General features: G+C 45.1%; 1 protein-coding gene across 1 annotated transcript in view; it reads left to right on the forward strand.

The window, feature by feature from the left end:
* The window catches only part of MAP3K1 (mitogen-activated protein kinase kinase kinase 1), a 563,015-nt gene that overhangs the window by 329,232 nt on the left and 215,343 nt on the right, over positions 1-18,440 (forward strand). The window contains exon 10 of the mRNA XM_078675109.1: positions 12,537-12,827. Coding sequence (XP_078531235.1) covers positions 12,537-12,827 — 291 coding nt within the window. The remainder of the gene's footprint in view (positions 1-12,536; positions 12,828-18,440) is intronic.

The following is an 18,440-nucleotide window of genomic DNA, read 5'->3' on the forward strand; positions in this document are numbered from 1 at the left end:
GAGTCTGGTTATAGCTGAATAAACAGACGGCGCGTTATTTGGAATGAAAATGCAGCAACTAGATCCGATGACTCTACAGGCCCCGCCCCTATCGGCCAGTATGACGTCAAGGACGAGACGATTCTGTAAAACGACAAATCTCATAGCAGATTGCTCTTCGGTTAAGTTACCTAGAGCAGAGGCAGTCTCATTGACTACAGCTTCAAGGGTTCTGGTTAACCTACGGATTAGCTTACTATTCTGGATAGGTCCTATAAAGAAAAAGAAACCTCTGTTGAAATCTGTATACTGTTCTAGGGCAGTTTCAGTATAATCGACAACGGGGGACTCCCTTCTATGTCTAATGTGTACTAGATGTGTATTTCTATGATAATCAGATGGGGCTAGGAAAACTGGTGGCAGTAGGAAGGCAATGTAACAGGTTCCCTCCCAATCGAGGGGCAGACGGATATATGCAGTTTGACCACAAATAAAATAAGAATGGCGTGAAGCTTTGAAAATAGATTTCCCACTGTCACTATACTTGACAATAGTAGTACAATCGCTATGTCCTACATGTACGGAACCATTATTTCTAACACATAATTCGCCTTTGACTGGTAGTACTGAAATAGCAGGTAAGTCTGGAGTAGTATCAGACTGAACATTCAGGACCATGAAATTTGAAGAATAATTACCTAAATTGTACACTTCATTTTCTAGATCTAACCCTGTTCTGTGGGGAAGACCTTGCTTGTCTGGAAAACATGTACTGTTAAGAAAAGACATATCTGTTGAGGATGACGTTAACGTGGACCATGCTCCACACGAACCATTATGCGAAAATGGATAAGGAAAGAGTGGCAGAACTCCCTTCGGTGTCTGGAAAGGGGGGAGTCGACCACACACCCAACAATTTGTGGCATTGCTGGTCTGGTGTGAATAATGTAACATGCGGATGAAAGAATTATTTCGCATAGCGAGGCGGTAAGAGAGTTCATGAGGAGGCAGATCACTAAACGTGTGTTCTACTGTAGCATTAGCAGACTTATTTACATGAGAAACTGAAAAATACAGATAAAATGCATAACTGGTGCAGGAAATCATAATGCTGAGAAATAATATGAAACATAGAAAAACGATACATCGGATTGAGTTTTGACTAACTCTCTCACTATGGGGGTCTATTTTATACATGTCAGAAACAGTCTAACCGTTTCACCTAGGGGAGGACTTAGACAATCAAACTGGCTGACTTATTTTACTAGACCGGAGTTTCAACTTATACTCCTGTTGCGGAGTTTTCTCTAACGGGGAGGGTGCAGTATCATTGTTCTTTGCGGGACAGTCCTTGAGAATAGTACTTTGGCAATCCTTCAAATCCTGGGAAATGTTCTTTGAGACGGGTTTCAGTCCATAAAATTTCTTTACGTGCGAAAGGTGCACCCAGCCTTTGCGTCCCTCCAACTTCACGGCTGTACGGGTGGCGAGGAGGACCTGTCGGGGCTCCTTCCAGCGAGGCTCTAGCGGACTTGAGCGGTCAAAATTGCGAACCAGGACCATGGATCCTGGAACGATTTCATGCGGTGCCACCTCGGTATTGTCTGGAAATGCGGCGGCAACCTGTGAACGACAAGAGTTGAGGGCAGACATCAAGGAAGCTAGGTAATCTGTCAGCATATTACTTGAAACATCGGTAATACTTCGGGGTCTGGGTGTACCCCACATGTTAGGGGGGCGGCCGAATACGACCTCATACGGGGACAGGCCTGATCTGGAATGTGCGACCATGCGCATGTAGAACAGAGCAACTGGCAGAGCTACTAGCCAGTCTACACCTTTCTCTTGACAAACTTTTGCGATACGGATTTTCAAAGTCTGGTTATGTCTCTCTACGAGACCGGCTGCTTCAGGATGGCGTACACAATGGAACTTCCACTGGTACCCTAACAAAAGGGAAACATGTTTCATTAACTCTGAGGAGAATGGCTGGCCGTTATCAGAATATACGACCCTAGGGAGTCCATAACGGGGGAAGAACTCACGAACCAACTGCTTGGCAGTGGTCGCGGCTATGTAATCTGGAACTGGATATGCTTCTGTCCACCTGGACAAAGCGCATACAACTACAAGGACATACTTGAAACCTCGACATCGCTCCATCTGAATATAATCCATCTGGAGGACTTCAAAAGGGTGGTCAGGAGGTTGGAATCCCCCTTGTTCCACCGGAACACTTTTACCTGGATTAAACTGGCAGCATATCATACAGGTACGGACTTTCTGTTTGGCTGCAGCTCGTAAATGCTTGTTGAACCAAATGTTCTGGATACTGTCTAACATAGCTTTTTCTCCTAAATGTGCTGGACTATGTGCGGTATTGATAATGACTTGAACCATAGAGTCGGGGAGAAACCATGTGGCTTTTCCCTTCGTCGCCCATCCCTGATCTGTCTGTACCCCTCCTTGTTCAGACCATTTCTTGATTTCATCGGGAGTAGCATGTAACTGGATATCTATGACATCTTGAGTAGGGTCTTTAACTGTCATACATGTAGTCGGATCTGGAGTGTGTGTCGGTGTCTTATTTACTGGAATGTCTGGTGTCTGAGCTGTAAGCTTGGCTGTGCGATCTGCTAGATCATTACCTTGGGAAATGGTGTCAGTAACCTTCGTATGTGCTTTGCATTTCATGATAGCAATGGATGTCGGTAAATGTATTGCATCTAACAGAGCTTGAATAAGGAGACCATGCTGAATCTTGGTTCCATGAGAAGTCATGAAACCTCTCTCTTGCCAGAGCACTCCAAAGTCGTGTACAACTCCAAATGCGTAACGTGAATCGGTGTAAATATTAACTTTCAAGTTCTTGGCGTGTATGCAGGCTTGAGTCAGAGCAACTAGCTCTGCTGCTTGAGCGGACAGGGTGTCCATACGGTGTGTCTCAATAACTTCAGTGTCAGTAGTCACTGCATACGCGGCTACTAGTTCTCCTGTACTTGTTCTCATACATGAACCATCCACATAAAGTGTCAGGTCTGGATCTGGAAATGGAATATCTGTCAAATCTTGTCTTGGCTTTGTCATGATGTTAACTATTTCCACACAGTCGTGTGTGGCAGAATTCGAAGTAACTGATGGTAACAGTGTAGCAGGATTTAAAATATTGCAGCGTCTGATTTCTATGTGTGGCTGAAACAGTGTCAATTCATAACCTGTTAAACGTGCAATTGTCAAGTGCTGAGTTTGTGTTCGGTTTAAAAGAACTTCCACGGAGTGTGGAACCTGTACTGTCAGGGAGTGTCCTAATACTATGGAATCACTTTGTCTGATAGCTAGTGCTGTGGCTGCAACTGACTTGAGGCACGCAGGCAGAGCCTGGGCTACAGGATCTAATGTGCTCGAAAAATAAGCACAGGGCTTGTATTGTCCTGCTTGATCTTGTGTGAGAACAGATAATGCTGTACCTTCGCGTTCAGTGACGAAAAGTGTAAAAGGCTTACTGTAGTTTGGTGTAGCTAGAACTGGAGCTTGACATAGGGCTTTCTTTAACTCATTGAAACTGAGTGTATGTTCAGATGTCCAAGGGAGGACAGTCGATACGGCTGCCTCCTGTGTCGTTAACTGTATCAGTGGCTTGGCTAGAAATGCATACTGAGGAATCCATTGTCTGCAATAAGAAGTAAGGCCAATAAAAGCACGTACCTCCTTCTGGGTCTTGGGCTGAGGAAGACTCGCTATTAATTGAATACGGTCAGGTGTCAACTGCCTACCCCTCTTGGACAGTAAGTGTCCTAAGTAGACCACTTGCTGGACACAGAATTGAAGCTTCGAAGGGGACACCTTGTGTCCCATCTCGGCTAGGAAATACAAGACTGTAAGGGATGCTCGCTCGCAAGCACGTTCAGAACGGGCTGTGATCAGTAGATCATCGACATACTGGAGCAGGGCAGTGTCAGTTGGCATGTGAATGTTGTCTAGTTGTCTTTTAAGTGCTTGACTGTAAATACTAGGACTTTCTGTGAAACCTTGAGGAGCTCGTGTGAACATATAGCTCCTTCCATTTAAACAAAATCCGAAAAGAAACTGGCTGTCTGGATGAATGGGAACACTGAAAAACGCGTTCTTGAGGTCAATTACAGTAAAGAACGTGGCTTCGGAATTGATGGCTGTCAATAGGGAAGAGATGTCTGGGACAACTGGGTACTGAGGAATAATACATTTATTAAGCTCTCGTAGGTCAATCACTAATCGATATACTGGGGGTGCATTTGGATCAGTACGTTTCATGACTGGAATGATCGGAGAATTGCATACATTGGAGTCAGTTTCTACAACCACTCCTTGAGCCATGAGCTCGTCAATAATTTTGGATAAGGCTGCTACAGCCTCAGGTGGCAATCTGTACTGTCTGATTCGTGGTAACACTACACCTGGCTTGAGAGTCACACGATGGGGTGTGATTTGCATATAACCAACATCAGTTGGACCTTGCGCCCATAGATGCTGCGGAACATTAGACAATCTGGGATCAAAATCTCGTAATACATAGTGACCCTTGAAGTCACGTAGGAACAATCGTATTCCCTCTGGGGAACAGCATATAACTGCACCTAATTCTTTCAGTGTTTTAATGCCTAACAGATTTTCTGGACATGACTTAGTAAGTAACAGATCAGTAGTGCGGGACAATGGACCTACTTCTAGAGTAACTGGCTTTGATATCTCATTTACGATAGGTTTTCCTGAAAATCCAAGGGAAACATTTCTTGAGCCTGAGAGCGGAGCCCCTGGAACTTCGGCGTGGCTAATTGTGGTCCTACTTGCCCCTGTATCAATCAAAAACCTTCTGTCTTTCCCTAATACTTGACTGTGAACATAGGGACCTTCTTGATCTACAGGTATCTCGATGAGAGGCAAGCCTACCTCCCTCTCTAGGCTGTTTCATGAATATGGCTGATACTCTGGATACTCGGACTGTGCATACTGGTACATCTGCTGTGTAACATGCTGTGTTGCAGCGATAGGCTGCGGAGCTGTAACTGTCTGTGGTGCATTCTGTGGCTGAGGAATCTGTGAAACTTGTTCTTGTCTAGGCGGACGTGGTCTTTCTTTAGTCTTACCAGTAGCTATGTTGTGTTTCAGAACTGCACACTCGTTTATAAAATGACCTGGCTGTTTACAATAATTGCAGTTCCCTTTAACGGGAGCTGCAGGATGACTGGCTTGATTCGGACCCCTCTTCTGACTGTCTTGAGGAACGGATTGTGCAACTAGTACTTTCATTTTCGTGTCTTTCATACGCTTTCTCTCGTGTTCTTGTTCTTCCCTGATTCTATTCTGGTGGTATTGGAGCATCTGTAACATCTGGGACAGGGTATTAGCTTGCCAGGTACTTTCGACTTTCAAAACTCGATTTTTAATTTGTGGGCTTGAATTCTCGACTAATTTAGTAACAAAAAGATGAGGGTATGACTCACTACTTGTCTTGAGGCCACTGTTTATGGTAAAACATTTCTCAAATCTGGAATAATAATCACTAATATCTTCGTCTTGTTTCTGTTTACAGGCTGAGATTGCATCCCAGTCTTCCTTTCTCGTTGTTAACAATCTGGGTAAAACTTGAATCAATAATTCAGGTAATTCTTTACATTTTGCTCCAAGACCGGTACCTGGTACTCGTGCCTTATCTTCAGCTTCTAGAACTGCCCAATCGATCTTTTTCTCCCCCACCTCCCATTCTTTTTCCTTGAGCTTTTCATACACCCCTGCGGGCAACAGAACCTTTAACATTTTAATTATATCTGGATACGTGTATTCTCCCATACGGAGCATGTCTTTTAATTCTCGATGGAACCCTGCTGGATCTTTATCATGACAGGGGATTAATTTTTTCATCTCTAGGAGTTCCATCTTTGTAATCGGAGTGTAAACAAACACTCGTTCTAGTTCGCCACCCGTTCCTCTAACTGGGTGGACTTCTCGTAACGGATTCTGTCTGTCCATGTAAAATGGTTTACTTTCTGGGGGTGAGACATGAACAAAATACGGGTTCAAAAACGTTCTATATTTGTGACGCTGTTCTAGAATGACACTAATTAAATCGGTACCTAAACCTTTCCATTTATACTGGAGTAACTCATTCAGGACATCGTGTAACGGACCTGGATCAGAATGTTGACCCTCATACAATGTAATGAGGTGCTGGATCATATACATACCCGCCAGTCGTTGCTCGGCTGGGGGCATTTTCAGAAACATTTGTGCCACTATTTCGTCTGGAAAAGTGGTAGAATCAGTAATCCATCGGACTGCTGATCGGACCAGTTCTTGTTCATGCATAGTACTTAACTCACTATAACCGATTCGTGATTTCAGAATGTGATCGGTAGCTTGAAATACTTGTTCTAGAGAACCTTGTTCTGGTGCTGGATGATGAAAAATAGACTTGTGTTCTAGGCGTAAATGGCGATCTGGAAATCTAGATTTTCCTACATACGCTATTCTGTCGGGATTCTCGTCCTCTACCTCTTCAGTATCAGAGTTACTTTCTTTCTCGCTTACTTGTGCTGCTTTACGTTGTTCGTGTATCCTTATTATTTCTTTACGAATCTTCTTATACATACTCTCTATAGCACCGATAGTCTTGTGCTTACCCTCGGCTATATTATCACTCCACTTTGTCAGAGTTCTCATTTCGGCTTGATCTTTGGTCGGATAATCTTGTTCTCATATTAGACAATTAATCAAAAACTTTAATAGCATGAGCTGGACTTCAGCTTTTCTTTGGCACATGACATCACTAATACTTTCTGGATCATTCCCTGTACGGATGAAACGATATATTCTGTCTAGATCTTCTTTCATATCTGGTAGGGTGACTAGATACTCGGTCACCTTTCTTACGCGTAATGAATATAAAACCATACTATCCTCGCCTGGGACTGGATCATAGCCACATTCGTTAAGGGCTTTTCTTATTTCTGCAACAGACTGATACCTGGGCGTACGCTGTGACGCTTGTGCATGTAATTCGGCTGACGTTAAACGCTTATGTGGCGGCGGGGTTTGAGGAGTACCTCCTCCTGCGGCCCCTAAACTAGAATCGTCGACTGATCCTCTTCGTACTAGTGTGGCAGGAAATTGAAATGCGGGCTGAACTGGTATGGCGGGCTGGACCGGGGGGACCGTAACAGGTACTGCAAGGGGTACCCCGGTGTCTGGAGGAACGGGAAGTGCCTGATTTACAGGGGCTGGCGGAGCGCGAACAGGATTTGCATATTCTGGAACTGTGTCGTCCAAATAGGACGAAATAAAAATATCAGCTGTGGTCGGTTTGTGACGTAGCTTGGTCGGAACTAATGGTGGCGGGAAATTACTGGATGCCTCTGGGGTCGCTTTTGGCAGGCCCTCGGCAAGAAGAGGATGCATACCCTTAATAAGAGCATGCCTCTGTCTGTCTGACTGTTCGGTTTTAACTCGTTCACCAATCTCGATTAATTCCCTTTCTTGGGCTCGTTCCAAGGATTCTCTACTTAATTCTGACTTTCTGATTTCTTTTTCGGTTCTTTTATGAGCTTCTTTGCGCCATAACTCGATGGCATCTTTCTGTGACTGTCTGGCTTTCTTTTTTCATAATGCTTCTTCTACTCGCATGATGCACTCGGCATCCCATGTACCCGATACGGGCCATCTATACTTTTCTTCTAACTGTTTGGTATACTCTACCCATAAATCTAGATATAATATGGCACTTATGCCATGCTTCTGATACATAAAATGACCTGGACTGTCCCTAGGCGGAACTGGAACTGCTGCTTCCAGCAGACCCTTTCTAGTTTTTAACTGACGTAACTTAGAAAACAAGGGCATGACTGGACTGTAATCTAGACACAATACAATACACAATGAACACGATACCTATTCCCCATTCATACCACGACATTAAAATACATGAAGAACATTTAAAATAACAGTTCGGACAGAATACTACCTGGAATACGGAACACAGAATACATGAATTTTCTCGGGAACAGAACTGACTGGAACAGAAACTAGATGCACTGCTGAAACAGTACGAAACTTACCGGTCTCATACAGAGACACGTCAGGACCCGCATCCACCGAAGTGGACACTTCGTTTGTGGGTCTGTGTACCACCAACCCACGGACCAGAGTCAATCAGATTGACCCTGTCTAGATACTACCCCAGTAACGGTACTCACCGGGCAGCAAGAACGGAAGGCCTCGGACTGGACTGGACTGCTTCGACGTCGGACGGACGAACTTCGGACTTCCGTTACGGGTGGGCCTCCGGATACCTCGGACCTTGGACTCTCGGCTTGGGCTCTGGTCGGGACTCGCCGCGTTCCTCCACCGCCTCGTCTGGATGCTGGACCGCCTCCTCCGTCTCCTCCGTGGGCCTGAGGGATACTTGAAGCAGAAATATCTGCATGTGCACGGTATGGTTCCGTCACGGCTGCAGAGGGTCAGGGGGCCGGCGTGGCTTCACCGGCGCGTGGGGAAAGGGCAAGTCCCTATTCGGGCGCCATTATGTGGTAAATAAATAAATAATACCTCTATTTTTGGATGAATAAATGAATAACAGATAGCTCAATAAATAAGAGTCAAGATTCGAGGTAGTAGGAGTTTTGCAGGTTTAATACAGCATAAGGACAGGAACAGGACAACCTGCATAGGAATAGGATGGCAGGGCCCAGCAGCTGCTGGGGCTGGATCTGGGATGAGCGCGCTCACCTTTAATAACAATACACGATCATATATACTAAAACAGTTGCATTACAATACATACGATAGGCGGAGCAGTGGGTGTGGTCAATAGCAGTCGCGAAAGATAAGGGTGAAAGTGGGTGTAACAGAGGCGTATACATAGACATGTGATGCAAACGTAACAGAATATGTCATGAATGGGGCGGAAACCATGGAGGGGGCTACCTGAGGAGCCGGGACCTCTAACCTGATGGTGCGCGCAAACTGGCAATGACGTATTACTAGGAGAAGCTGGGGGCTTCGAACTCTGTGCTAGGAGCAGAGACTGAAGTCTGGAGAGTCAGGGCGACATGTACCTAAGCGGTATCTAGTATCTGATGTTTAGGGAACATGTTGATATGAACTAAGAGTCAGGAGGGGAGAGGCTAACGGACTCTAAGACTGGAGCATGCATTATTCTATATGTAATGCGTGATGAAGAATATTAAATGACCATTAAATGCAGTATTTCTCTTACATGGAGACGTAAAGGCTAGACAATGACGGAATCTATTGATGCGATTCAGTAGCTTTAGGAATGCAGAGAAGGAGGACTGAACTGATAACTGGAATCATAACATACTCTTGGCAGACTCAGAGGCAGAGCCAGGCTGAGCCGGGCACTGCGAGGCAGGAAGTAAGTGAAGGGTCGAGGATACAGGTGGGGGCTGTATCGCTCCTCAGCGAGGCTTCAGGAGACAGGAGACAGGAGCTGAATCTGGTGTCCAGGCCCTTCTGAGGCCTAGAAACGGGGACTTTACAATGGAATAACGTGCACACTGAAAAAACGTGGCAACGTAACTTTACATAGGCCTGATATTCGTAGTATTCACGAGAACTGGAAACTGACATACTAGAGATGGACACAACTGTAATTGCGTCATTAATCGAACATAGGGAATGCATATGCATATTTAATCATGCACACATAACATATGATGGATGACACGTAGGGACACAGAACACGGCAAAATTTACTTTTCCACATTATCACAAATATTTGTCCCCGTAATGGTGTAGCTTGCAAGACAGACTTACCAGGACCAAGTCCGATTCGAGGGACTAATATGCTTTCATATATCTTCTGCTCTGAAACAAGGGGGTTGGGCCGAGTGGTGGGGCTTGGGGAGGGTGTTTGGTCAGAGCTGAGGCGGAGTTCTGATCGGGTTGAGCGTTTTGTGCTCCCCATGTAGCGTAAAAGTTTAGGCCTGAAGCCAGACTACTTGCAGCCCAAGCCTCATGTGATTTTACTGGCTAGATCTTCTAGCAGGTAAAACTGGGTCCAGTGTTTAAGCACCCAGAAAATCCAGGTGTTGGAACACCAGTCCATTTACATTTGAGTTGAATAGTATCCTACCCAGTAACACTCTTCTGCCCAAATTAAAATCAAAGCCTGTGGGCTAATGATAGAAGCTTTGTTCCAAACAAAGGCTGAATTACAAGCATTGGCCAAATTTGCTTTTAATATTACTTTTGATGTCTTTTGGAGCTTGGACCCAGTGTGACAGCACAATAGTTCAGCACAACAGCAATTTAACAATTGTGGTGAAATTTGCTTTTAAGTACTTAAATATTACCAAAACACATGCTCGCATTGAGTCCTGTAAGTCGAGCCCAATGGAAAGCGCATTAGCTGTCTGTTACAAAACATATTGTGGGCTTACCAAGAACATACAGGGAATTGGAGCTCGCCCATGGTTTTCTATTGGTCAGCTATCACGTCTCTCATTGGCTTGCTCCTTTAAGCAGTGGCTTGACTTTTCATCTTGTCTGCCATGTGCTTGTGGCATTGCCACTTTACTTGAGTACTTCTACTGCTCACTTTTTGTGTTGCTTTTTTCTTAAGCACTTCACAAGAGTATGTGTGTTTTTCAGCTATGCCTCTAGTGTGCTTCTTTGCCCCACATCCTCCATGCTCCTTGTTGCTCTCTCTCTTGTGTACTTTTCTCACCGTCCACTGCATGTTGCTCTCTCGCCCATTGATTCTTCTTGCACCCGGCCTCCGTGTTGCTCTCCCCACACTTGCCCCCTCCTCTCTCACCGATGCTACTACTCCTCACCTCAAGTTGCTTCTTCCACCCGACCCCCCCCCCCCCCCCCTTCTTGCTGGCTTATGTTTTTCCCCACCCTCTTTGTTTCACCCTTCCACCCAGAGCATTGCTTCAGTCCATCTCTCCAATCACACTGTGTTTCTCGCCCCCCCACCGGGACTTCAATTAAACAAAAAGAAGTGCTTTATGTGCCTACAAAATTATACAACTGCCACGTAATAGCACCTTTTTTAAAAAGAAAAAGAAAAATGTATTTCTTTTTGCCCATCTTTACAATATCAGGATGCCGTACAGCATAGCTAAAATCCATAGGCCCCAAACGCGAGACCTTTTGGCTTTGCCACTGCTTGTCTAATCTATCATTTATGTCTCCCAGTCGACCCTGGATATACTCTAACTCTGACATTGTTTATTTATAAAGGTCCAACTTTTGTTGAAGTTGAAGAAATCGTTTAACCTTCCAGCCTTTGGTTGCTAAGGTCATAAAGTTGTCTTTTAACTTGGTCACTTTCTCAATGTATTTTTTTTTTAAATAATCCCACAGTTAATTTCAATTATTACCAACTGTCATTCAATAACCGAAAAAGCCAATCAAGCAAACTCACTCACATTGAAATTTGTGGAAACTGATAATAGATACTCATTAGACCTCAACAAGAATGGCTGATATGGTCTTTTCCTCATATAATGAGGCATGTAAACCAGATATAGACTGGAAATTGTAATTATTCGCTGGAGCATACTCTATATCATTGTAATAGCGGGCTCTTTTTGTCTTTGGAATTCAATCCTTCTGACTAATGACACACACACACTCATCACTCACTCTTACGAAACACTGGCAGTTCTTTCAGGTCTGCCAGATATTTAAGTAACACTTTTTTGCTGCAACTTTGACGATTAAAGTTACTATTCACTTGATGGTACTACCAAGGATTATTGCTGCCTAGTAAAGGATACACCATAAACATACCAGTCGAAAACAGTCCAGTAGGGAATACTAAGCGTTGGAAATACTAATATACACTAGAGTATGGCAAAGATACTGTAAATGTGTTCCTTTTTTAACAAACCTAAAATGCTGCAAGTCTGTTTGCTGAGTAAATGAAGTAATTTAATAAATATTCATGTCTTGTCAAGCATGTACACTTTGATACCACTGCATTTCTATGTTGAGTGGTCGAAGAGCAATGCGTTATGTAGGATCTGGTTTTAGTTGATGTGATAAGATGCCACGCTGTAAACTTGAACCCAAACCGTAAATTGTAATCCAAACCGTCCTATGTAATAGTATTAGAAGGGATTGAACAGCTAATACAACTTAATTGTTCTGTTCTTTGATTATTTTTAACCTCTGATTTGACACTTTTTTCCTTCAGTTATCTGTGGGTTATACCTAAAGGGCTTTAAATAAACGAAATATTGCTTGTTATTGAATATATGCCTCTAGTTGTTTTGCCATGCAAAAATCAACATAGTTAAAAGAATAGAAGAGGTGATTTGGAGAGAGGGATGAACATGACTTTAAACATGGCTTTGAAAGCATGCCACGATGACCATGACTGAATCAAAATAACTTTTGTGGGGACTTTGGAAGGAGGGGCTTACTTTATGTGATCATAGCTAGTTTGTTCAGCTTAATTAATATTCTCACGGTTATCTGCTTGAAGGTGGGTTGCATTTCTTATTTTGTAGTATTGTACTATTTATAATTTTGGTGCTTATTGCTTTTCAAAGGGTTTTGGAATGGAGCTGGTTGGCTGTCTGTTTTCTCGAAACTGGAATATCCGAGAGATGGCACTTCGGCGTCTGTCGCATGATGTCAGTGGTGCCCTGCTGCTAGCAAATGGTGAAAGCACTGGAAATTCTGGAAGCTGCAATGGGAGCATCTCAAGTGCCGCAGCTCTGCTTGCTGCTAGTGGGTCATCCCAACCTAGTATCTCAGGTGATGATGTTGTGGAGTCCTGCTGCAGTGTGCTGTCTATGGTTTGCGCTGACCCGGTCTACAAAGTGTATGTCGCTGCTTTAGTAAGTAGGCATTTGATTATTTTCCATTTGATGCTTTGTTTAAATTGTATTTTGTAACTATGGGTATAGGGATCCTGATTTCAAGCAATACAGAAGAAGCCCACCTCAAGAGCAAATGTTATTTTCACGCACTGTGTGTGAACTGAATTAGCTTTTTTTAATATAACTTTTCAGCATTGTGTCCGGTGGCCAAATTAATTATCTATCCCATGCACGAACATTACTTTCAGACAAAGCTGCGTTGATTGATAGTTCTCAAATAGGCAGTCTATTGTTGAGGCATTGCACATTGCCATCCAGCTTCTTCAATGGAAGAATCATGCCAATCCTATCCACACAAGGCCAGTACACCCAACAGATTTTGAATGTGTTCAAAAAAATAATGTGATTTGATTTAGGACTTTATGATGGGGTTTCCTGTGGTTTTCTCTAGCAAGAGAGGATGGGTGAAGAAAAGGAGCAATGATGTTAATCCTTCTGTTTACAGATATTAGAAGGTACCCTTTAAAGAAAGCAAGGAGACAATGTATTACTCTTCATAAACATGTACAAAATGTGGCTCATATAAAACATCCTTTATTTATAATTCCATCTTCTAAATAAAAAATCATTATCCCCCTATTTATGCTGTCTTTGATTTTACTGTAACATATTATAAAACATGACAAAATTGAATTAGTCTAAAAGAAATTGAATGTTTTTCAATATCCTTAAATTAATTCAGATATTTTCTCAATGCATTGTTTTTCCAATGTACTGTTCGTCCATATCAATATCAACAGTTAGGGCAGCATTTAATATGTAGTCTCAACGATTCTGGTACCCAAGTAATTAACAGTAGCCTTTATCAGTTAATGGGCATCATTTTATGGTATAATGACAGGTTTATCTGAAACATGTAAAAAGATTACTTATTACTGAAAATATATTTTTACATCAGTACATTATAAAGTACATCATTCCCTTTGTTCATGCAGTCTCCACCAGGTTAGAACTAGGTCTACTCAATGCCACATATTTGTCGTCCCGACCTAATTTTCTCATTATTTGAAATAATGTACTATTTTATGATTTTCAGATTTATATTCATTTATGCAGTCTAAACTGAATTAGTAATCTACTGTAATGTGCTGAATGCTAAAATAACCACACCCTTAAAACCGAGCAGAAAAATGTAGACTCCTAAAAATTATCCAGGGAGTATCTCGACATTGTATAACTTCAGTTGTTTTTTACTGGACACGTCATTAGCAAATACCATATTTCAACATTGGTTACCTTGCGTACCATACCTTATAATAAACAGCCTCATTTCAGATCCAAGTTTGAAAAACATGTGACCCACATTAAGTCCTAATATGAATGACAACCATGCTATCCAGCCTTATCTTTTTACATTAGGAGCATATTTCCCCGAATATTCTTGCGCTGTTCTGTACCATTAATAATATTAATCACATATGTTTAAGTCTCCATCTCTTCTCTGATTGATGTTATGGAGAAATGGGAAGTGTATTTATTTTGTCTTGATGTGTTTCTTAAGATACACTACCAATATAAGAGATCCTAATTAGAATCAGAGGAATTATTATATTACAAATCGCTTCTTCCACATAAATATATGTTCGTAGCATGTTTTGCTGTAGCTACACACGCGCTGCATATTCCTGCTGTCTAGAGTTGGGCTCAGCTGTTTACACATTTTTTTCTTTGAAGACACTTTCTAGTCACTGGCTGCACTGCGACTCCTTCCTTAGTCGGCAGTGCAAATGGGCACCGACTCCAAGCTAGAGTGCTATGCTGTGTCATCCGGTTCGGATGTGTACCGATGGGGCCCCAAGACTTGACATGTTCTCCACCTTCGTCAGGCCCGCATGCTGAATATTTGCACCCAGCGCTTTGAAAACCTTTGTTGTCCACGTTCTTCTGTCTTTTTGGAGACCGACACCAACCGCTCGAGTCCTTGAACGTCCGGGCCTTCATGCCCTCCTCGAGGTTGCATGTCCCTTTGCATCAACAAGTTGTACACCGGGAAAGTAATGGCCACCCCCCGGTGCCACACAAAGTACCTGTGGTGGGTCAGTACAAGATTTGTAACCTCTGCCTCGCCCCCAACCACATCAACGCCTTGTGTGAAGCTTGTCTTGCCCTCTACTCGAAGTAAAATCAATGTTAGTGCATGGTTAGGCACTTGCTGCATTGAAAATGCACCAGTATTATGCTGCCAAAATGCTAGACAACTTCAGCGAACAAGATCCCTTCCGCACCGAGGAAGGTGAGGGCGCTGGCCATTCAGGCATTTTGCCGCACCAGTCTGGACGACATCTCTTCCAGCACTCCGAAACAGAGGAAGAATTGCTCCACCAGTCTCCACAAGCAGCAGCCCTCGAATGAATACCTCTGCAAGGTTAGTATATACAGTCGACTCGGACACCCTCCCCAAACCACCCAAGAGGCCTCATGCAGAGGCAAAGCACCGCTCCCAAGGGAGTCCACCAACAAAATGCAATAGTCTCCATTGCCTTCAGGCTCCAGTTAGCCCAAATAAGGGCTTACAATCTCAAGGAAACCCACCCAAAGGCATCGACCCCTCTCTCTTCCTTTAAGCTCCAGAACCATTAGCAAGCTTTAACTCTATTTGACGCCAAAAGCCCCTTAGACGCCTTTGATGACTGTCTTCCAAGATTTGAAGCAGCCAGGCACTTAAAAGCTGCAAGAGGTGCTCGATGCGATTTAAAAGCACCTCCTTATCCATACCGTTACTGGGAAGATTTTGGTAAAGCCACTGCCATCAAAACCCACATTGAGGAGATTTTTATTTGTGGAGGAACCTGCATCAGAAGGCCCTTGTGCCCAAGAAGCATAGAGACATAGACTAGCACTCTACATCCACCATCACCGCCACATACACTACCTCTACCAGGGTCACCACAGGGATCCCATAATCCTATTATGAGACAGGCAGTCCTTAAGGCCATGTCAATCCCTACAAAACACTCTGAGCCAGGGCCCATAGATGACCCACAGGGTGACTGAGGTCACCTTCCTGGGTGACCCTGTTTTTTGACCGTTACCCAGATAGTGCATCTCTTTCCGATGCCATAGACTATCACAAGGCCATCCAGCAGGCTGCCACTTTTCACAAGGTGGACATCTATGACCTCCACGAGAGTCAATTTCCTCATCACAACGCTGTCCAAGTCTGAGCAGATGGTGCAGTTTCTTCCCATGCTGAAGGGCATGCTTAAGTGTGCCCCAGAGTCATTTAGCCCAACACTAGATGGCAGATCACGTGAACCTACAGCACTACATGCTACAAATAGATGCTTACATGGCAAGTAACATTTTCCTATCTTCGTGTCTGGTAGAATATTACCCAAGGTAAATACAGAAGTTATGTTAACATCATGGTCTTTTCCTCCTCTTGTTATCTGGCATCAATCACAGGCCCTAGGTTAGCCTTATGTATCCATACTCTTTCTTATATTGTGGCACTCTAGTTCCAGATAGAATAATATAGGCAGTTAGGAGTTAGGTAGGAGACCTTACTACTCTTACCGTTCCACCTCAAGATCGCCGAAATACACAACAGCTTAGGCGCAACAACCACGCACCCCACCACCGAACCAACGCCCCCCACCATCACCCTCCGCGCCTGGACCCCGGTCAGCACCGAAGACACCATCAGCACGATGAACACCATCCACTCCGGATCCCCGACCGACCCCTGCCCCCACCACGTTTTCAACAAGGCCGACTTCACCATCGCACCCAAACTCAAGGACATCATCAACACCTCCCTCGACACCGCCACCTTCCCGCAGAGCTGCAAGCACGCTGAAATCAGCGCTCTCCTGAAAAAACCAACAGCTGACCCCACCGACCTCAAGAACTTCCGCCCCATCTCGCTCCTCCCGTTCCCGGCCAAGGTCATCGAAAAGACCGTCAACAGACAGCTCGCCGCCTTCCTCGAGACGAATGGATCCCTCGACCACTCACAGTCCGGTTTCCGAGCCAACCACAGCACAGAGACCGCCCTCATCGCAGCCGCAGACGACATCAGATCCCTGCTCGACAACGGGGAAACAGCGGCCCTCATCCTCCTGGACCTCTCCGCAGCATTCAACACTGTCTGCCACCGCACCCTCGTGCAGCGCCTACGCAACATCGGAATCCAAGGGAAGGCACTGGACTGGATCATCTCGTTCCTCACCGGAAGAACCCAGAGAGTACGCCTCCCCCCGTTTAGATCAGAGTCCACCGAAGTCATCTGCGGCGTACCACAAGGATCATCACTCAGCCCCACCCTCTTCAATATCTATATGAGCCCCCTCGCAGCCATCGCACGCCAACACAACCTCAACATCATCTCCTACGCCGACGACACCCAGCTGATCCTCTCGCTCACCAACGACCCCGCCACCGCCAGAACCAACCTTCACAAAGGGATGAAAGATGTCGCCGAATGGATGAAGAACAGCTGCCTGAAACTGAATTCAGACAAGACGGAAGTCCTCATCCTGGGATCATCGCCCTCCGCCTGGGATGACTCCTGGTGGCCCCCTGCCCTGGGCACTACTCCCAAGCCAACGGATCACGCACGCAACCTGGGCTTCATCCTGGACTCCTCCCTCTCGATGACCAGACAGGTCAACACCGTGTCCTCATCAAGCTTCAACACCCTGCGCATGCTCCGCAAGACCTTCCGATGGATCCCCACCAAAACCAGGAAGACGGTCACCCAGGCACTCGTCACCAGCTGCCTGGACTACGGAAACACCCTCTACGCCGGAACCACAGCCAAACTCCAGAAAGGGCTACCAACGCATCCAGAATGCCTCTGCACGACTCGTCCTGGACACCCCCCGACACAGCCGCATCTCCGGCCACCTGAAAGACCTACACTGGCTCCCCGTCAGCAAAAGGATCACGTTCAGACTCCTCACCCACGCACACAAAGCCCTCCACAACCTGGGCCCCAAGTACCTTAACAACCGACTGACCTTCTACACGCCCAACCGCCAGCTGCGATCTACCAACCTTGCCCTCGCCACCGTTCCACGCATCCGCAGAGCCACCGCCAGAGGAAGATCCTTCTCCTACCTGGCAGCCAAGTCATGGAACTCCCTCCCCACCCACCTTCGACAAACCCAGGACCACCTCGCCTTCAGGAAGCAGCTCAAGACCTGGCTTTTCGAGCAATAAACGGACCCCCCTCCCACAGCGCCTTGAGACCCGCCCGGGTGAGTAGCGCGCTATACAAATGCTATGATTGATTGATTGATCCCTCGACGGAACGCGGCGTGCTACTACCAATGAATATGTGGGAGCACTGATGTAATCTCTATGTGTGGTGTGAGAGAGGTGGTGAGAGGTAGGATCAGGAGTGAGTGTTAAGTGAATGTAAAAAAATACCTAGTACACAGTAAGTGCGAAAGTTCTGGCCTCTCTGAAGCGGCTATGCTCTCATGTACCGAAATGCTGCCTCTATTGAACGTCCCCTCGCTCCTCTGTCGGTGCGGTCATGTCGAATGGGGCATTTATTTATACTGAGCTTAATTAGTCAAATCGTTCCCACCACTGCTGGCGAGTCTGTGTGCGTAAGGAGCACTC

The sequence above is a fragment of the Lissotriton helveticus genome, chromosome 2_1 (assembly GCF_964261635.1).
Source record: "Lissotriton helveticus chromosome 2_1, aLisHel1.1, whole genome shotgun sequence".
NCBI lineage: Eukaryota > Metazoa > Chordata > Amphibia > Caudata > Salamandridae > Lissotriton > Lissotriton helveticus.